The sequence below is a fragment of the Oncorhynchus mykiss genome, chromosome 10 (assembly GCF_013265735.2).
Source record: "Oncorhynchus mykiss isolate Arlee chromosome 10, USDA_OmykA_1.1, whole genome shotgun sequence".
NCBI classification, from domain to species: Eukaryota; Metazoa; Chordata; class Actinopteri; order Salmoniformes; family Salmonidae; genus Oncorhynchus; species Oncorhynchus mykiss.
Window position 1 is genome coordinate 15,646,904 of NC_048574.1, and position 21,094 is coordinate 15,667,997.

At 40.4% G+C, this 21,094-nt stretch overlaps 2 protein-coding genes across 19 annotated transcripts in view; both read left to right on the forward strand.

The window, feature by feature from the left end:
- The window catches only part of sytl2a (synaptotagmin-like 2a), a 46,541-nt gene extending 31,195 nt beyond the window's left edge, over positions 1–15,346 (forward strand). For 5 of the 16 annotated variants that reach the window (XM_036989753.1, XM_036989756.1, XM_036989757.1 and 2 more), the window contains 12 exons: positions 468–3,020; positions 6,561–6,659; positions 6,885–6,941; positions 7,642–7,757; positions 9,798–9,917; positions 10,402–10,571; positions 10,975–11,077; positions 11,370–11,531; positions 11,669–11,765; positions 11,861–11,966; positions 13,939–14,144; positions 14,536–15,346. In XM_036989753.1, coding sequence (XP_036845648.1) covers positions 468–3,020; positions 6,561–6,659; positions 6,885–6,941; positions 7,642–7,757; positions 9,798–9,917; positions 10,402–10,571; positions 10,975–11,077; positions 11,370–11,531; positions 11,669–11,765; positions 11,861–11,966; positions 13,939–14,144; positions 14,536–14,684 — 3,938 coding nt within the window. In that variant the 3' untranslated portion in view covers positions 14,685–15,346. The other 11 variants (XM_036989759.1, XM_036989761.1, XM_036989766.1 and 8 more) reach the window with 7 other exon arrangements.
- Positions 15,347–16,581: 1,235 nt separating this feature from the next.
- On the forward strand, positions 16,582–19,648 carry LOC110533414 (CREB/ATF bZIP transcription factor). Of its 3 annotated transcripts, none has more exons than XM_036989770.1 (4): positions 16,582–16,826; positions 17,561–18,415; positions 18,619–18,741; positions 19,178–19,648. In XM_036989770.1, the coding sequence occupies exons 2-3, from the start codon at positions 17,610–17,612 to the stop codon at positions 18,728–18,730; spliced, it is 918 nt and encodes a 305-aa protein (XP_036845665.1). In that variant the 5' UTR covers positions 16,582–16,826; positions 17,561–17,609; the 3' UTR covers positions 18,731–18,741; positions 19,178–19,648. The 3 variants fall into 3 exon arrangements, 2 of the variants coding, with proteins under 2 accessions (XP_036845665.1, XP_021473263.1); XM_021617588.2 differs by having other exon boundaries at positions 18,619–18,694; XR_005053589.1 differs by having other exon boundaries at positions 17,561–18,741.
- Positions 19,649–21,094: the final 1,446 nt, after the last annotated feature.

Consider the following 21,094-nt stretch of genomic DNA (forward strand, 5'->3'; position numbering starts at 1 on the left):
TTTTCATTGGTGGGGGCATTCAGGCTTTGAAATTATATGGTTGTCTAATGTTTTATAAATCATTTTCTTCTTACATGCTATTGCTCATCATTATACTGACTTGTAGATGACATAGTTCAATTCAATAATTTGCTTGATTATTTATTGCTCTGTTCAAATGTAGGATCTGAATTTGATTATTCTTTTGTTGCTGAGAATTTTCCTGGTTGTAGTATATTTGAGTTTTAAAAAAGGCTTCCAAAATGTGTCATTTCCACTTTAAACTTCTGACTTGATTTGCCCTAATGAAAAATATATCAACCCCTGCAAAAATGTCCATTCATTATAATCCACATAATAATTCACATTTCCTGTTGCTGCAGGATTATTTTCCTGCTGTAGCAAACTGGCTCAAATTAAGATCCTACATTTGTATGTCAGCAAATACAAGTGATGAGAAATCCAAGTTGTTTTGATTTCCTTTACAGATCAACTTGACCATCGTCATGCTGAGTCCCTTACCCTTCAGGTGTCCGACATCCGTTGTGCTGAGCAAGAGACAGGTAAGCCCATTCTCTTGGGGGCCGCGGCCCAGGGGATCTCCCCCACCACGATAACAGAGGAGGACGGTCAATCCATGGCTAAGGTTCGCGACTGGTTCAGCTGGAACCTGGGAAGCTGTGACAAGCCACAGGTTCAGCTCCCCCAACAACCCAGTGATGAACCAGTGACTCCTGTCGACATCATCACAGATGAGATGCCAAGTGATGCTGCCTCTAAGAAGCCATCTAGTCGTGTGTCTCCAAAGCCTCGGAGAGGGCTCCTAGGGATATTTAGTAGATGGGAAGCAAGAGAAGAGAAAATCCCTGAGCCGCAAAGCCCAGTTAAAGAGGAGGTGGTTCTCTGTGAACAGAAAGAGCTTGACGACACCACCCTGAACTTCGTCTTCTGCCAGTCCACTGTGAATACTTATTCTGACCAGCAGCAAGATCTGCATAAATGTGCTACTGACAAACAGTCAGCTAAAAATGAGAAGACACCGGAGGTTAGAGAACTAGTGCTTAAAAAAGAAATAGACCAAACTCAACAGGAGCCACAGGGGAGTGCATGTGGAGTAGATGCGTTACCAGATAAACTCTCCAACTTGAAATCATTTTGGGAAAGAGAAATTGGCCCTAAAATACTGCTCAGTAAACTAAGCACTGATACAATGAGGTGTGAAGTACTTGTCAGTGCTGGGGATACTTGTGACCAAAAAATTCATGATTTTGGTAAAGATTTTGCCAAGGCTGAGACTGTTGAAGCATCATCATCTTTTCAAAATATTCAGCTTCACCTCGACACTAGTGGCATGAGAAAGTCCAATATCTTTGGAGCAAAAAGCAATGATAGTAATGACTCACATAGGCTGATTAACGATCCCTTCTCCCAAAAGGTGGAAACCTCAGAGCAGTGTAACATAGACCTCAGTGCTGCTCTGTCATATGACGAAAAGTCCTCATCTTCTGTTGAAAGTAACTACATGTTAAAAACATCAGGTGACAATGGTACATTCAGGGATAAATCCATCCTTATCTCTGAAGATAATTCCAGTTCATCTGTGGGCTTGACAGTGCCTTCTCAGACAGTCCAGCCAGATGAGAAGGTGGACATTCCTTTACATGTCTCTCCATCCAGTACCCGCACAAGCCGGCAGGGGCGTGTCCCAGTGCCCCTTGTTAGACGTTCCCTCAGTCAACAGGAAAGCAGAAAGGCCAAGATCAATAACCTCAAGTCCTTCTGGGAGAAGGAGAATAGTGGACCAAGGGTCATTGTTGGCAAACCAAAGGAGGCTTTAGATAGTCAAACCCATCCATTTTCAGAAACACCTCCAGTCCACCACTCAATTGCCACTTCTCAGTCTAGTCTAAGAGCAATTGAAACTGACCCAGGGAAGGGTGACTGTGACAAGCAAAGCTCTTCCTTATACGGGGTTAAGGCCAGCGCCTCCGACTTGTCCATGGCTGAAAGAATAGAAAAGGGTTTCATCAAGTGGAGTTCAAACTCATCACTACCGAGTAGTCACTGTAGTGTTGGCGATGTTGATTCTATAAATCAGCAAGATTCATGTAAGATGGAAGCAGGGCCAACCCTGAATCAAGAAAGACCCTTAAGTCCTAAAACACCTCTGCCTAGATCTGAAATTCCAAAGTGGAAAGACAAAACTGACGATGAACTTAAGAGAAGTCCTTCAAAGACCTGTCATCCAAAAGTCCTGCCCAGAGGTTCATCCACTTTCCAAGGAGCCAGGCGTGATAGTTCTCCATTTAAATCCTTCTCCATAGACATTGCCTCACCCACAAGAGAGCATCAGGATGATCCAGAGAGAGCAACACCAGTGGTTAAACAGAGAAAAGGACTCTCACATGAAGCAATGCAGTCAGGATCAGAGTCCACCAAACATACCCTAGGAATCACGTCTACCTCTCCACAGTTTAGATCTGAAGAGAAGGGTCAGGATCGCCTGACCTTTCCACGTAGAGGCTCGGCACAGAGCTCACTAACTTCTATGATGTCCCCGCTATCACCTACTAGGTCGCTCCCTTGCCCCTTCAGAAGGACCAGTTTAGGGAACCTAAGTGTACAGGAGGGCAGTCCTCACTGGTCCTCTAGGCCAAATCATGGGGACCCGCATATAAGAAGAGCCTTTGAAGCTGGCAAGATTGGTCAACAGCCCATCAATAGGGATCCTGGTGAAAGAAAGCTTTCGGGAGCATCTGAAGTCTCTGAAACATATCTCCGCCTTGCAAGATCTTTCATTCCCCAGAGCAACCAACATTATTTGGGGCTCCCTGAGCAGACACACATCCCTCAGTTTATCTCAGATAAAGTGGGGAATGACCATCTGAGTCCCACTGTCCCCACTCCATTGCTCCTGAGCATGAGAAGCAGTGAGGGGAGTCCATCTTGGATCAGTCCTAGGTCCATGGAGAATGTCGACAGTCGCTTATCCAGAGGAAGCATGCCTGAGATCTGGTCTCAATCTCGGGCAAGTTCAAGCTGTGAGCTTTGCATTTTCTCATCAAACATAGATTTAGTGATTTAGAAGTGAAATGGCTAATGATTTAAATGTGGGGGCAAATCATGTTGGCCACATCATTCTGAACTTTGATGGGAGCAGCAGGGTTAGACATACAGGACAATGTCTTCCACATGGCAGAATTGGCCTCTTTTGGGTAGCTATACAGTGGTTCTTCCTTTAAAAGTTACAAGCTTGTGCCGCGACCGTTTGTGGTAGATGGTGGCATTCTGTCATTTCACCACACTATCACAAGGGGGAGTTAGAACGCTGATCTATCAGTAGTCAGGAACTGTGGCGGCTTAATGGAGGCGTTTTCAACAGTCATGTGGACTGACGATTTTCAAAAAATAGGTACAGTGGGCTTTTGGTTTCTCGCCCTCTAAAAACAGGAATAAAAAATTCTAAATAACAAACTGGCTTCATTTATAAATTAGTAAGAATTACAAATTCAGATTACAAATGAAATCATCTCCAAAATATAATAATTTTTTAAACAAGCAATAGAAAATTGGTTGTAATTTCAGCAAAAAAAAAAAGAAAAAGTAAGGAACTTGTCTGTCGGCCCAGCATTAAAGACCGAAATTGGTTAAAGAAAATTGTGATAAATAAAAATAAATACCACTGTCTCTTGTGCATGTCGTTTTTCTTTCACAATACATTATTATTATATAAAAGCCCCTTAGATATTCTCACAGATTAGATTTGCCCTAACGAAAAACCCTTAGATATTATTCACGGAGAGTCTCGTCATTGGTGGAGAGTCAGGTGGCATTGGCAGGGTTGAATAGGGCGAGGAACGAGATGGATTCACAATCCATGCCAGGCAAACATGCAAATGTTTATTTCAACTACATTTTAGTTACAACAAGTTCGATCGGGTTAACATCAGGAGACCTACATGTAGAGATGTAAAAAATATTTTAGGCCTACCGTAGGCGACATGAGTCTCACTAGTGTTGAGTAATGTGCTGTTAAAAGTATTTTATGTATTTTTACTTAACCTTTATTTTACTACATAAAGGATGACTTACTCTGACGTCTTGACCCAGTTTATGCCCTCATTTGCAATGCAAACCATAACAAATTATTATGGGAATAAATGGAAGAGGCAAGTGGAAGGGGGAGAAAGTAAGGAACCTGTCGGCCCTGGAGGCCTTTTGAAAACATGTTTTCAAACACTTGTTTTTCACAAGGGCTATTAGCAGGACTATAGACATGACGTGGTCCCAAAAACACCTCTCTGACATAGGGTCCAGACCCATTATCAGCAACCATCACTCCTGTGTTCCAATGGCACATTGTGTTAGCTAATCCAAGTTTATAATTTTAAAAGGCTAATTGATCATTAGAATCCCTTTTGCAATTATGTTAGCACAGCTGACAACTGTTGTTCTGATTGAAGAAGCAATAAAACTGGTCTTCTTTAGACTAGTTGAGTATCTGGAGCATCAGCATTTGTGGGTTCGATTACAGGCTCAAAATGGCCAGAAACAAAGAACTTTCTTCTGAAACTTGTCAGTCTATTCTGGTTCTGAGAAATGAAGGCTATTCGATGCGAGAAATTGCCAAGAAACTGAAGCTCTCGTACAACGCTGTGTACTTCTCCCTTCGCAGAACAGCGCAAACTGGCTCTAACCAGAACAGAAAGAGGAGTGAGAGGCCCCGGTGCACAACTGAGCAAGAGGACAAGTACATTAGAGTGTCTAGTTTGAGAAACAGACGCCTCGCAAGTCCTCACCTGGCAGCTTTGTTAAATAGTACCCGCAAAACACCAGTCAACAGTGGCGACTCCAGCATGATGGCCTTCTAGACAGAGTTCCTCTGTCCAGTGTCTGTGTTCCTTTGCCCATCTTAATCTTTTTTTTATTGGCCAGTCTGAGATATTACTTTTTCTTTGGAGCTCTGCCTAGAAGGCTGCTTGTGGTCAACTATTTCAGCACCATTTCGAGCTGCGCTGAGACAAGCAAGACTACTTAATATACATTTTATAACAGTTTTTTTTATCGACTTCAATAACATATTTGTCCTATTGTAAAGTGTAGTCTAAAGGCCAATATGGGCAAACTTGCAATGTATTTAATGCTTAAGTACTCTAAAACCACGCTTGTGAAAAACAAAATGCCTCCAGCTGTCCATCACTACTGTAAATAAAAACACACAATATCTAAGGGGCTTTTATATGATTATAATGCAGGGTTAGTAATAATAATAATTGTTGGATAACAGATCACTATCACAATATTAAAAACTTTAAAATGCATTTATGGATTATATCGCTTTAGTCGACATGTTGCGGTTCCTCTGATGAAGGTGCGCATGGGCCTATTTATAAAATGGATATGAAATCGGTGGGCAGAAATGATTCAATATTTAAGCATTAGACCTCTCACTAAAGGCGTCAGTCATACAAAAGTTATACTTAAATCCGAACTGGTTGGAGATTATAAAAGTACATGGCCATAAAGGCTAGATAATTTTTCAAGCTGTTCATACATTCATAAATGATCAGCAGGGTAAAATAATATAAACAGTGGTTATGAAGGGTGCAACCGGTCAGCACCTTAAGAGTAAATGTCAGTTGGCTTTTCATAGCCGAGCATTCAGAGGTCAAGACAGTAAGTGTGTGTGCATGTAAGAGAGAGAGAGAGCAAGAGAGAGGATCTAAACACGCACACACAAAAAGTGAAAGCTAGCTTGCCAGACCTTCTGTGTCCCTATTGGATAGCACGCTATTGTGTCGTTGAACTTTACTCAACTTTATCTCGTCGCTCCTTCAGCCAGGTGTGCATAGCCAACGGTTGCATCACTCAAAGTCTCTTCATGACATTAATGGGTCGAAATAGATGAGCAAACCGACAACTTTTGCGGTAAAAGGAAGTAACAATATTGAAAATACTGTGCTGTACCAAACTACTAATGCCATTAAGACTGTCACTTTGCAGGAGCCAATAAGATCTCAATTAGATTTTTAATTTATATACAAATTCCTACATTTCATGGGACTAATCTGCCTTCATATTTGTAATTGTCATTTTATTGTATCTGCATTCTGACATAGGCACAAGATGATTGTCTCTAACATTATCATGATAACCATTCTGTAGAGTAGATTAACTCTGATTCAAATAAGTACATGAAGTGTAAAGAGAACCTTTTTGATTTCTAGATGCTTCCAATGTAAAATGTTTAGTAGATCACCTTTTCAAATCACTCTGTATGCCACAGACTTGGATCATTAAGAAACTGAAGTAAGCTAATATATATTTGTATTATCTGTCAGGGTGTTTTAAATAATCAGTTGATGGAATTGAAAACAAACTAATTCAAATATTCCCTAATCTTCATAAAGTACAATCAATAGATTTTTGGAATGCTGTGCAACTGTTTGTTCAGAACAAGTATCTGGAAATATGAGATGGGGACATTTTTCTTAATGTCATGCAATCTATGAAGACCGGTCTGTTTGTTTGTCTGTTTTTTGCAATATTTTCCAGAGCTGATTTTATTTGATCTGTGGCAGGTCATGGTGAGAACTCAAGCCCTATCAGGTTAGAGTTTAAACAAATGTCTTCAAGACCCTTATCCAGAAGTCTGGAGGACGTTTTATCACCACCAAAACGTAAATAGACAGTTCTTGGTTTTCCTGAGCTCAATAGGCTTGATTCTTGAATTCCTTAACTCAGTGTTATTCTCAATCCTAGACTGTGGTTAGCCGTGGCCAATTGTCGCTGTAACCATTCAAATAAATTGTTTAAGAAAGAGTTTTCAATGAGCATTATGATGTTGTTTTCATGATATCTGAATTTAACTGTTTAATCCTCTAACCCTTTATTTTCTTCCAAAGGAGAAGAGAGAAGTATAACTGACCAAAGAAGTGAAATGAATCTAAATGTGGATGATGGTAAATATTTCTGCTCAATTTCATTTGATAAAACAGTGTACATTTGCTTTTTGTTTGAAGGCAGACACCGAGTATTGTGCAAACAAATACAATTTTGTTATACTTGGTTTCTACTAAATTGTATTATTAGATTTTGACTGTATTTATTGGTGAGAGTTGAAACCGTGAACTATCAGTATTGAGAATAGATTAGAATTATAACTCATTGTTGAAATATCACTATTCATATTTTATTTCAATTTGAGGAAACTAGAATTTTTCAAATAACATTGTTCTGTTGGTTGTTGTGGTTTCAGGCACAGTGATGCCATGGTTATAACAACATTTGATCTTGTGATTGTTTAAATCAATCTTCCTTGACTCTGCCCAATATGGCAACAATTCATGCACCTGTACTATCATAGGGCAAGGTGGAAGTTCCGCAATTCGCTTACACCTTCCCAATCCTCTCCGATCTACTCAATTGTCCAAGGGGAAGATAATAGGGGTTGATTTAGGAATGATTCAGGAAGTGGATTATTGAGAGCAGGGGAATATTAAGGAAAGCATGTCGTTTGGCCAATATGATTACATCAGCTGTCATTACATTGTCTGGCAATTTCACTATTTCAGTGAAGACCCTGCTGATTTGAGCCATTAGGAGAGATTAGTTAGAGAGTTGTAAAAGTCCTTATCCACCTATCTGCTTTGCCTCTTCCAGTCTCTGCAGTGCCTCCCTCCTCCCTCCTTCCTCTCCGTCTCCCTCCTCCCTCCACCCTTTCAGTCCCGGAGCAGATGAAGAATATGAGCAAGTCGGTGTCTGTTATGCAGGATGAGGTAAAACAAATACAAATAAAAATACAGTGCCCTTTGTTCATTGTAAAAAAAATACCTAAGCATTTTTAGAGTGATATACCCCATCTGAATTAGGGGGAAGTGAATTGCCTTGTTAGCTTTAAGATGACAACAATACAAAATAACTGATTTTATAGAATTCTTTCCTCTTGAATTCATTTTAATGGCTTTCAAAATCAACCATTTATGACCAAATGCATAACATATTCAGGGGTCAGGTCACTCTCAAGACCTTTCCTTTTTTGAGGTCATATAATGAATGTATTTTTCATGCTTGGATAAGACGCATGAGCTATTGATAACCAAACTGTCCCACATTTGAGTACATTTTTAACATGGCTTGTACAGTGCCTTCGGAAAGTATTCAGACCCTTTCACTTTTTCCACATTTTGTCAGGTTACAGCCTATTCTAAAATTGATTAAATAGTTGTTTTTGCTCATCAATCTACACGCAATACATCATAATGACAAAGAAAAAAAACTGTATTCTGACCCTTTACTACTTTGTTGAAGCACCTTTGGCATCAATTACAGCCTTGAGTCTTCTTGGGTATGAAGCTTGGCACACCTGTATTTGGGGAGTTTCTCAGATTCTTCTCTGCAGATCCTCTCAAGCTCTGTCAGGTTGGATGAGGAGCGTTGCTGCACAGCTATTTTCAGGTCTCTCTAGAGATGTCCGATTGGGTTCAAGTCCGGGCTCAAGGATATTCAGAGACTTGTCCCGAAGCCACTCCTGCGTTGTCTGGGCTATGTGCTTAGGATTGTTGTCCTGTTGGAAAGAGTACCTTCGCCCCAGTCTGAGGTCCTGAGCTCTCTGGAGCAGGATTTCATCAAGGATCTCTCTGTACTTTGCTCCATTCATCTTTGCCTAGATATTGATTGGTCTCCCAATCCCTGCCGCTAAAAAGCATCCCCACATCATGATACTCCACCACCATGCTTCACCGTAGAGATGGTGCCAGGTTTCTTCCAGACATGATGCTTGGCATTCAGGCCAAAGTGTTGAATCTTGGTTTCATCAGACCAGAGAATCTTGTTTCTCATGGTCTGAGAGTCTTTAAGTGCCTTTTGATAAACTCCAAGCAGGTTGTCATGTGCCTTTTACTGAGGAGTGGCTTCTGTCTGGCCACTCTACCCTATTGGCCTGATTGGTGGAGTGCTGCAGAGATGGTTGTCTTTCTGGAAGCTCCTCCCTTCTCCACAGAGGAACTCTGGAGCTCTGTCAGAGTGACTATCGAGTTCTTGGTCACCTCCCTGACCAAGGCCCTTCTCCCCCGATTGCTCAGCTTGGCCGGGCGGCCAGCTCTGGGAAGAGTCCCGGTGGTTCCAAACTTCTTCCATTTAAGAAGGATGGAGTCCACTGTGTTCTTGGGGACCTTCAATGCTGCAGACATTTTTTGGTACCCTTCCCTGGATCTGTGCCTCGACACAATTCTGTCTCGGAGCTCCACGGACAATTCCTTTGACATCATGGCTTGGTTTTCGCTCTGACATGCACTGTCAACTGTGGGACTTTACATAGACAGGTGTGTGCCTTTTCAAATCACGTCCAATCAATTGAATTTACCACAGGTAGACTCCAATCAAGTTGTAGAAACATCTCAAGCATGATAAATGGAAACAGGATGCACCTGAGCTCCATTTCGCGTCTCATAGCAAAGGGTCTGAATACATGTAAATAAGGTATTTCTGTTTTAAAATTGTAATACATTTGCAAAAAAATCTGAAAACCTGTTTCCGCTTTGTCATTATTGCGGTGTTGTGTGTAGATTGCTGAGTTTTTAACATCTATTTCAGAATAAGGATGTAACAGAACAAAATGTGTAATACTACCCGAAGGCACTGTATGTGCATGTAGCAGACCCTGGCTCCAACCACCATGTAGGCCCACAATGTGTTTTAACCTGTGTGTGTGTGTGTGTGTGTGTGTGTGTGTGTGTGTGTGTGTGTGTGTGTGTGTGTGTGTGTGTGTGTGTGTGTTTCTGACCACCCGCCATTGTTGTTTCTGCACTATCTTGTAGAAGGATGGCAGAGACAGTGACAGCACCTCAGTGGAAAGTCTCAACTTCAGCTGGAAAAAGCGGATGGGCAGTTCCCTCACTAACCTTAGCCTCTCCTCTGGCATGGCGTCCATGTCCTCTGTATGTTCCCATGCAGCTTCCCTATCAGATATGTTGACGTGTGCCATGAAATAATCAAACTCACTTTGCTTTGAATTCACATGGCTGCAATCCTAATAATGCTAATAACAAAAGTTATTAGCATAATACAGCAGAACATTTGTTTTCTCCCCCACATGTGATACACAGGAATCATACAATTGTCCCATAGCAGATGTAAGAAGATTAGGGTTCTAGAGAATCGGGAATATTAGGGTTATAGAGAATCGGGAATATTAGGGTTCTGAATGTGGACTAAGAGAGGCATTTGTTCCGCATCTAGAAGAAAATAATGCTGAGGTTCAGTGGTGGCTGGTGGCACTTTAAATTGGGAGGACAGGCTCATTGTAATGTCTGGAACAGAATCAATGGAAGGGTATCAAACACATCAAACATCTGGTTTGATGGCTTGATACAACACTTGGTGATGCTGTTGTCTCTTCCTAACATCATGTGGACCGTTAAGGTGAGCGGCAGTGTGGCAAGCATCTACAGTGGAGTAGATGGGGATGTGGAAGTGAAGGGAACAATCCGGTTTGCCATGAATTATGTCCAGAAGCTCGGGGAGTTCCACATCTTTGTTGTCCACTGCAGAGATCTTGCCGTGGCAGAACCCAAGAAGAACCGTTCTGATCCGTAGGTGTTCTTGCAATAAATAAGATTGTGTGTGTGTGTGATTATCCTATCATTGTAAAATAAATCTGCCATCTCCAGGTGCATAGGTTTACAGAGGTTGATGTTTCCCATTACCTTACATAGGATCATCAGTGTGTTATTGCAATTTGAGACTAGGTGCATGGAAAGCAATGATGTGCCTTGGAAACTTTCACCGACTTCTATCCGATTGCACTTGTAGACATGTTACCGCATTTGCTGAGATCGCATTCAAGGTAAACATTGCAGATGCCTGCTTAGTTGTTAATTACCTTTAAATGTCCAGCGCACTATAGCACAGCTTCTAATTTAATCCCAGCCGTAGTTGCTTTTGCTTTGTATTTGTGTAGTGGCTACGAATCTGATGTTGGATATTCATTTTCAGATATGTGAAATGTTACCTCTTACCGGACAAAGCGAAGATGGGAAAGAGAAAAGCCAGTGTGAAAAAGAAGACCTTGAACCCCACTTACAATGAGATCCTTAGGGTAAGAGAGAAGAGATATGATGGCTGGTTATTAAAGTCCTCATCCAATCTCCTTTTCAGATTATTTATCACCTGATTCACTCAACAAACATCTCAATAGGGGGTATGGCAGAAGTCTGTGTGTGTGTGTGTGTGTGTGTGTGTGTGGGGGGGGGGGGGGGTACATTCCTGATTTTATACTCGGGAAATTGTTTTTCAACAGTTCAAAATTAGCTGGACACAAAGCTATCAGTGCTCGGTCTATTGTGTCTATATTGAGTAAACAACTTTTATCCCCTTTTCTACCCCTGCAGTTTAAAGTTACCATGGAGACCCTCAAGACTCAAGCACTTAATGTCTCCGTGTGGCACAATGACAACTTTGGACGGAACAGCTTCCTTGGCGAGGTGGACTTGGATTTGTCTGAATGGGACTTTAGCAACACGCAGATGAATGATTATGCTTTGAAAGCAAGGGTAAACTGCAAGAGGATTAGTTTTGGTCGTATACAGTCTGTTTTGCAGTGTCAATTTTTATATAGGTGGTAATTCATAAAGACTGATCTGGTACCAACTTGCCACAACTAAAAATAAAGTTATTCTATTCACTCTAGATCTCAACACAGTCTCTCAGTCCCTCTCACTCCCAATCTATTGACCATAGAGGAGAGATGAGAATAGGATTGCGTTTCCTGCCACAGATCTCCTACAGTAAGCGGTTTCTCAGACCACTCTCATCATCATCTAGCCTGTTATGTGTTCTATTGAACATAACTTACTTATGTGTGTTTTTACTCAATTGGTAGGTAAGAGGTCATCCAAAACTGAGACGGGTGAGGTGCAGATTTGGGTGAAAGACTGCAAGAACCTGCCTGCTATCAGGGGTGCGATCATTGACCCCTTTGTGAAATGGTATGTGTTTTGGATATGTTGCACCTGGTTAAATACGGGTGTGAAGCATAATTTAGTATTGAATATGTTTATAGTGCCAATGTGTCATTTAGTCATATATAAACTAAACCATTGGATTTGTAGCGATTCACTCACTGTAGAAATACAGATTTTTTTATACTGTTGTACTCCTGTAGATGGCAATTTTTTGTCCTCTTTTACTCACTGAATATTGGCCCTGTTTTAATACTTTGAAAATGCATCCTCCCTTCTTTCCTTGAGGTAAGCACTTATGCATATAAACTCAGCAAAAAAAGAAACGTCCTCTCACTGTCAACTGCGTTTATTTTCAGCAAACTTAACATGTAAATATTTGTATGAACATAAGATTCAACAACTGAGACATAAACTGAACAAGTTCCACAGACATGTAACTAACAGAAATTGAATAAGGTGTCCCTGAAAAAAGGGGGGGTCAAAATCAAAAGAAACAGTCAGTATCTGGTGTGGCCACCAGCTGCATTAAGTACTGCAGTGCATCTCCTCTGCATGCAATGCACCAGATTTGCCAGTTCTTGCTGTGAGAAGTTACCCACCTCTTTCACCAAGGCCCCTGCAAGTTCCCGGACATTTCTGGGGGGAATGGCCCTAGCCCTCCGATCCAACAGGTCCCAGACGTGCTCAATGGGATTGAGATCCGGGCTCTTCTCTGGCCATGGCAGAACACTGACATTCCTGTCTTGAAGGAAATCATGCACAGAATGAGCAGTATGGCTGGTGGTATTGTCGTGCTGGAGGGTCATGTGAAACGCCATAGACAGAGTCTGCAGGCAGGGTACCACATGAGGGAAGAGGATGTCTTCCCTGTAACGCACACCGTTGAGATTGCCTGCAATGACAACAAGCTGTCCGATGATGCTGTGACACACTGTCCAAGACCATGATTGACCTTCCACCTCCAAATCGATCCCGTTCCAGAGTACAGGCCTCGGTGTAATGCTCATTCAGTGAAGAGCACTTTTTGCCAGTCCTGTCTGGTCCAGTGACGGTGGGTTTGTGCCCATAGGCGACGTTTTTGCCAATGATGTCTGGTGAGGACCTGCCTTACAACAGGCCTACAAGCCCTCAGTCCAGCCTCTCTCAGCCTATTGCGGACAGTCTGAGCACTGATGGAGGGATTGTGCTTCCTGGTGTAACTCGGGCAGTTGTTGTTTCCATCCTGTACCTGTCCCGCAGGTGTGATGTTCGGATGTACCGATCCTGTGCAGGTGTTGTTACACCTGGTCTGCCACTGCGAGGACGATCAGCGTTCCATCCTGTCTCCATGTAGCGTTGTCTGTGGCATCTCGCAGTACAGACATTGCAATTTATTGCCCTGGCAACATCTGCAGTCCTCATGGCTCCTTGCAGCATGCCTAAGGCACGTTCACGCAGATGAGCAGGGACCCTGGGCATCTTTCTTTTGTTGTTTTTCAGAGTCAGTAGAAAGGCCTCTTTAGTGTCCTGAGTTTTCATAACTGTGACCTTAATTGCCTACCGTCTATAAGCTGTTAGTGTCTTAACGACCGTTCCACAGGTGCATGTTCATTCATTGTTTATGGTTCATTGAATAAGCATGGGAAACAGTGTTTAAACCCTTTACAATGAAGATCTGTGAAGTTATTTGGATTTTTACGAATTATCTTTGAAAGACAGGGTCCTGAAAAAGGGACGTTTCTTTTTTTGCTGAGTTTATATGCAATTTGATAGGTATAAGGTGAACACCCTATTACTTTCAACAAGCCACCCAGTTCATATCTGTGATTACCTCAAGAATGGTAGTGAGGAAGGATAGGATGCATTTCTGTAATATTCTAACATGGCCATTGATTGCTTTTGTCCTAAACTTACAGTATACTGTTAGAGCTAAAGCTCTTCCTTGAAATGCACAGGATCAGATTGTGGGCCAGAGTGTGCTAGGCTACTAATCCGTTGTTGTTGTATGCTATTTTAGCACCGTGCTTCCAGACACGAGCAGGAAAAGCCGACAGAAGACTAGGGTGGTGAAGAAGACAGCCAACCCCATGTTCAATCACACCATGGTCTATGATGGCTTTCGGCCGGACGACCTACGAGAGGCCTGCATTGAAGTCACAGTGTGGGATCACGACCGGCTCACTAACCATTTCATTGGGGGCTTAAGGCTGGGCCTTGGAACAGGTAAGATACTTTGTAATTTGTTTAAAGTTTGGCCTGTACTCAATTCAAGGCACGTTAAAATGCAACACACTATAACAGACTTTTAAAGGTAATTTACACATGAGCCGACATGCGCAACGTTGACCATGAATGCGATCTCTGAGAACATCGGGAAAATGTCTTTAAAAGGCACATTCTCAGCTGTGCTATAGCACCGATTGAATTACAGCATCTGATGGGTTGACAAAATTCCCCACATTTCTGAATCTGATTTATGCTTTTCTCTAAGGTAGTATGTCTTTATATTGAAATAGTTTCTTGAGTCGTTCCAAACCTAATTATTAATATTGAAATGCATACACAATACATCCAATAGGAAGCTAACTGGATCATCTCAAATCTGTCTTTACAGGTAAAAGTTATGGGTTAGAGGTGGATTGGATGGATTCAACCTCTGAAGAAGCAAGTTTATGGGAGAGAATGATGCATTCTCACAATGAATGGGTTGAGGATATTATACCCTTGAGAATGTTGATAATGGCAAGAGGTTTATCAAAATAAGATGGTGTGTGAAAAGTTGGATGTCAAAATGAGAAGAAAGTTGCTCATTGGGTGTATCAGTTTGATGAAACTTATAACCGATAATGTAATCAGTAATATAATCTCTCACTTTTTAAAGAGAAAGACCATACAGGCACATTGGAGTATTGTGCTTGGTGCTTAGATTCTTCTTAGAATTACATTACAAGTGTGTATTTTATTTTTTTGAAAGATTAACATTTTACATAATCATGCTTGTTGTCATACAGATCAAATACCTACTCAGAAATTGTTAAGATATAAATAGGTTGTTTTAATTGATTCATTCCAATGCATATTTATCGCTATTTGTATATATTCCTATATATGTTTTCATAATGTTATTCCATGGTAAATTAACTGAAGAAAATGTTTCCACTATTGATACAACAGCATATATAATCAGAAATGTGGTGTTATGTTATCATTGTTGTCTTTGTAAAATACATTTTTTCACATTACTCAATATAGTAACAGCATATATTTTTCATCAAAGTTAATGTTTCCACTAATTCAGGCACCCCAACAATAAATAGAATATCACATGTTGAAATTTATTTGGGGTGTGAATTCAATAGTAATGGTTGTACACAAAGAATGACATTTTTCGCCAGCAATTGGCAGGAAGCAATGAGAAAAATAACCACAACATTTTCAAATAGACTGGAAGTTGGATTTCCAAGAGAATGCAAAAAGAGCCGTGATCCTATGGGGAATTTGGGACAGAGTTTTTTTTAAATGCTCCAGAATTTGTATTATTATTAATAACAATATATTGCTGTTATTTGGCAGAGAGGTTTGGAACTCTATTTCTTATTGGTCTATTAACTAATTTACCGCAAGACCCAAACTCCATTACAGCATACCATAACAGGCTGAAATTTCAGGCGGTCATTTCAAACAGGGCACTAATCATAATTTTCATAGTATCACGTTTTTGACTGCACAGAGGTCGTTTCTCTCATTTGTCTTATGAGACCTTTTGAGTCTTTTGAACATCTGGTGATTATAGATCTCTCTAGCATCGACTTATTCAGTCTGACGAATCTGGCTACAATACATCCAAGCGTGATCAGAGCTGCCTTGCGCACATTAGAGCAGTAGAAAGGGAGGAGGGGGTGGAACGGAGTAGAGAAATGCTGAGGGTCTAAGATGCTACAGCGGCCGAATTTCAGCCACGTGTGGGCCACCCTGTGAACCAGGAGCGAATGAAGGCCAAGTGGTATACAATTCGATATTTTAAAATAAGATATTTATTTTTAAAAGGTAGCCCTGCTAGGAGGCCCAACCCTTCATAATGTGCACAAATAACTAAGCACAGCTGCGACTATTTTTATAGACTCACGCTAGACCCCATGGGAAAGATCGCCTTCATTTGCTCAGACGTTGCGTGCATCAACCAATGGTTGCAGCACCGACTGGCAGTTACTGCTATAACATGATGGGGTTCGCTGAGAAGTAAAATACCTATGTAAGGTCTGGCAGACGTTAGCAACGCCTGGGCAGAGGAACTGATTTCCCTCCCAAATATAAAGAAATGGGAGCTTGTTGAATTTGCCAAGTTTATTGGAATTGTAAAAAAAAAGGTAAATAAATTACAGTGACGTTTCACAAAGAGTTTTCATTGTATATGATTATTAGTGATGTTTTTCCGTCTCGTCACTAGTTACCATAGCCACAAAGTCATTAACCACGCCCATGTCTACAATTGATCTTTATCAGATTTTAAACCTAACCACAATGCTAACATTATGTCTAACCGTAAATTAAATTAAGAGCAAAAGGCAAAAAAAATCTCATATTATATATATATATATATCTTTTTTTTTTACAATATAGCTGTTTTACTTTGGCTGTGGTAGCTAGTGAAAACCATTTCCGTGAGTTGAGTCGCCATTTTGACTTTGTGGGTGTGGTAACCTGTGAAAACCATTTCCGCAGGTTGAGTCGCCATTCTTTGCGTCCTTTGTACGTTTAGAAGTTGTCTCCGCTAGTCAGCAAGTAGTTGTTTCGGGATTAGACAAATTTACAGACTGTCAAACAAGATCGAATCTTTTCCTACGAAAGCTGAATAATATTACGAACAAATAGCTACAATAGGATCCAGTTAAAGCTTCACGGACGGTAAGTGTGGTTACTTCAAAAATGCTTTGTCATTTTGTTTGTGCGCAATGGTCTTCCAACTAGCTAATATTGTTATAACTAACTAGCGTTAAATAAAAAATAACGTTAACGTTGTTGAAACCACAAACTAGTTAACAAAATATCAATGTGAGTACTTATAACATGTTCCAAAAAACATAAAGATTGCATGGTAGCTAATGTTAGCTAGTTAGGCCTAATGTAACGTCATTCTTGTTCAGACAACATTATGGCGCCTAAATTAGCTAGCTAACGTTAGATACAGCACGCATTGAACAACTGCATTAACTAGAAATGTTTAATTTCTCGAGAAAGATCCACACAGAATGAATGTTTTTGCAATTGAATGTTCATGATGTTTGGCTTTGGAATTTCCATGAAAAAGCTCTAAAATCACGTTTACAGTAAAAAAATAAATCGAAATCCGTGATTATTTCAAATGATCTAACCGAAATATGACAACTTAAAAAGCACTAATCGCTCAACGCTACTGATTAACGTTATTTGGTAAAGGAAACGTGTATGGCCTCTAGACTTTAGTCCCTTCAAAATGGGGGTTGAGGTAAGGGACAGAGGATCTGAAGGCTAGCTAGGCCTAATTTAACATTACTCACTGAAGCACAGGACACAATACTCATGTCTAGGGGGTATGAAACCCAATATATTCATTAAACAGACTTAATTCACTAATCAATGTTCTTGTTGTATTCTCACAGATAATCTGAGCGGGAATACATTGGTGGTGTCCCTCATCAAAAGCTAAAAATGATCACCAGACGAAGAGGTCGTTCAGACATCACCAATGTGGAGGTGCACTCTTCAACTTGTCCTTTTGACGTTGAAGTCACTGACTTTGTTGAAATGATAGAAAATGTTAAAACGAGTCCCTCTGAAGAAATTAGGTCAGAGAATGGGGATAGTACAGTTGGATTAGAGCTGGATGATTTATTTGGAATTGACGAGTTAAACTGGACATTTGAGAAGGATGCAGTCTCCCCTCTTTTCGACATTGGGTTGACCGAAATAGGTGTGGGTGACACAACAGATCAAGATTTTTGGATTGGCACGTCCAGGACCCCATCGCCCGAAGGAGTGTTTGCTGTTCAGAAAAGGAAGGGGAGAGATGACCCGTCTGGGCACATGATCAACAAAAACGCTGTCGCTGCGCGAATTAATCGTCTGAAAAAGAAGGAATACGTGAACGGGCTGGAAAATAAAGTTGGGTCTCTGTCGTCAGAAAACCGCATACTCAAACAGGAAAACGTCCAATTGAATAAGAGGGTAGAAGAGTTGGAAGATGAGACGAGGTACCTGAGAGCTGTGTTGGCCAACGAGAGCATGTTAGCCCAGCTGTTGTCAAGGCTGAGCGGTGTGAACGGCATGAAATTATCTTCCTCGCTTTTCCAGGGGTCCAACAAGAATGACGACCACGATTATGCCTTGCCGCGGAAACGTGTGAAGGTGGAGGAAAAGGAGACTTCTGGTGGCGTCTGTCTGCACGTGGACAAGAACAACGTCTCAGTGGAGTTCTGCACTAAGTGTGCAGAGAGTGCAAGCGCATCACTCAAAATGTAGGGTCAAGTACTTGTATCTGTTTTCAGATGTTGAGACTGAACCTGATTAACTTCAGTGTAATGAACGTCAGGGGAATCTATGAACACTGTTAAAACTATTTGAGATCAATACTTAATTAAGAAATGTTGAATGATTGAGCATGTGTAAAAAATCTTACCAATGATTTAAGTACACGTTACTCGTTAAACCTTGTTGCCAGTTTTCTTCTAGGTGATGATTGTTCTACCATGCTGGATGAATGGGTTACAGAACGTCCCTGTCTGCTTGGCTCCATGGTAAGGATCTCAGATGAAGAAAAGCTGATGATTTGATAAATTCTAAGGTGTTTTTCAAGTTTTATTCCTCTTAGAATACACCAAAGGCTTTTACACTAACATTAAGTTTACATTGGAACATATCTTTCCATCTTAGTTTGAATTACTTTTGTTTTAAGTGCTATGCAGTAAGCGTTTAACCTGTAAATATTAAATCAAACTGATTTCCCTCCCAAATATAAAGAAATGGGGGCTGTTGAATTTGTCAAGTTTATTGGAATTGTAAAAAAATAAATAATTGTAAATAGATTACAGTGACGTTTCACAAAGAGTTTTCATAGTATATGATTATTAGTTCATATTGGCTCTCAAACCAGAATGGGTAAAAACAAGAACATATAATGGCGTAGCATGGTTTGGTTAGAACTTGTCTTTTTGTGAAACGTCACTATTCTGCTGAAGGATGTTTTCATTTAGCGCCCCTATTTTTCTTTATTGCTAAAGTGGATTCTGCTGTTCGGGAAGCTGAAGAGGCGGGACCCGCTGCTGCCAACTTGGCCTGGTATTTTTTTAAAGGTAGTATAACAAAGGGTGTAAGTGACTACATTCAACCAGTATCCCATAACACCTTCTTTGTAAAAAAGTAGTGAATTTAGAATATATTATGGATGACAAGTGTTCCACTACCTATTACATTGACAATATTAGAGGTCCTATTACAGTTTGTTCACAAGTTTAACCTGACTTGTTGACACATTGGTATGTAACCCAGTTGTTTAAAAAAAAAAACTAGTCAAACTATCTTGTTATCGATGTGATCCTGATAGAAATGGACATCACCAATTTTGTATAAAGTGACAATCTTAACGAATGTTATGTAAAGTACAAAGATGTGGCAACTTTTTTTTCTAAATGAGAGAACAATGTTTCAGGAACATGGATATGATTGAAAATAAATCTTATTTTGATTATACACGTTTCAGTTATATTTTACCTTGAATGTGACCCAATGTATTTGACATTAACACATCTCTTTTTCTCTTTTCAAACAGCAAGCTCTTTCTGCAGACAAAGGTCTATCAATTCCTCAACAAAATGGAAAAATGTGGTGATGGTTTGTGAGGGCTGATTTCAGTGGAGAGTTCAAAGCCTACTAGTCCGATGTACTTTTTACATAATGCTGCTGCATTTAGTTTTAAAGTGATATTTCACTCAAATCAGCTTCAGGTGTTTTCAGACTTCAAAATTGGTGTAATGAATAAGTTCATGTCCCACCCCACCACCTGTATAGATCCAGCTGTATGCCTCAATCGCAAATGAACCCCCCCCAAAAAATACAGGTGCTGATTAAAATAATGCAAATTCAAATAATTTCAGATGGCACCTGTCTTTCCTTGGGGTTGAGGCATTTAGTGGGATTTACACACCTGGTAGCTTGGGCCATTGATTCGTTTAGACAGACCACTTCTGAGGTCTGAAAATATCTAACAAATGGTGTAAGGGACTGTCACTAAAGTTTATCGAGCTGGATGGCATTTCAGTGGCATTTAATGTGGAGAACCCACAACGCTTTCATTTGGATCTGAAAAGTAAATAGTTGGCTACTTCACAAATTAACTTTGTTAAAAGGTACCGTCCTTAAATTGTTTTTCAGACCTAAACACTTTTTGTTTGCTATAAAGCCAAAGGATTGGTTGGAGAAATGTAACCACCTTCAAATTCATAGACGAAGCTATTGCTGAAAGGAGTGACAATACATGAGATCGAAATGATAGTTTGCGTTTATATTTAAGCTATACATAGTTTGAAACAACCTTATTTTGGGTTATCATGGCGTTAGCTCAGGGGGCGTTAAGCTGTATTCCAAGAATCCATAGGTATAGGTAGGTGGCTAAAATTCACAGGTGGTGGCGTGCAAGGCTACTTATTTGGGCATGCACTGCAAACTAAACTGTTTTTATGAAAAATCTGGAATATTTTGCGATGTGTGCATATATGTTGGACATAGGAAACCGTAAAAGGGTTTGAGAGCCTGTTGACACAGAACATTTTTAGACTGATGCATTTAGCTGATTACTTGAGGTGTACATGATTTTCAAGGACCCCAATCAAAACACACCGTTGAAACCATAGCCCCCAATTTGTTTTGTAATCCATTGTTTAAAGAATATCTTTGTTTATATACACTATAGCTTCAAAATATGGTTAAAACTATCACGTGGACAGTCAGTACATGCATCCTATGAATTGAGTGCTTATATTTCTCCAGCCCTGTGATCACGCAGATTTGTAGCAAACCAAGTAGTGGTGCTGTTGATTTAATTGTTGTGCCATTAGAATAAGTTTGGTATTTAAGACCTTTACAGTTAAATTGTTTTTTTTTGCACTGAAAGTAGACCAGGAGCCAGTTGGCTGCAATTT

What these genes read in the sequence shown, in the direction of transcription:
- LOC110533414 (XM_021617588.2), top strand. Translation starts at nt 17,610, where the DNA reads ATGATCACCAGACGAAGAGGTCGTTCAGACATCACCAATGTGGAGGTG. An exon ending in GCAAGCGCATCACTCAAAAT is followed by an intron (nt 18,416 to 18,618) that starts GTAGGGTCAAGT and finishes CCTTGTTGCCAG; the next exon opens with TTTTCTTCTAGGTGATGATT. An exon ending in CCTGTCTGCTTGGCTCCATG is followed by an intron (nt 18,695 to 19,177) that starts GTAAGGATCTCA and finishes TTATTGCTAAAG; the next exon opens with TGGATTCTGCTGTTCGGGAA.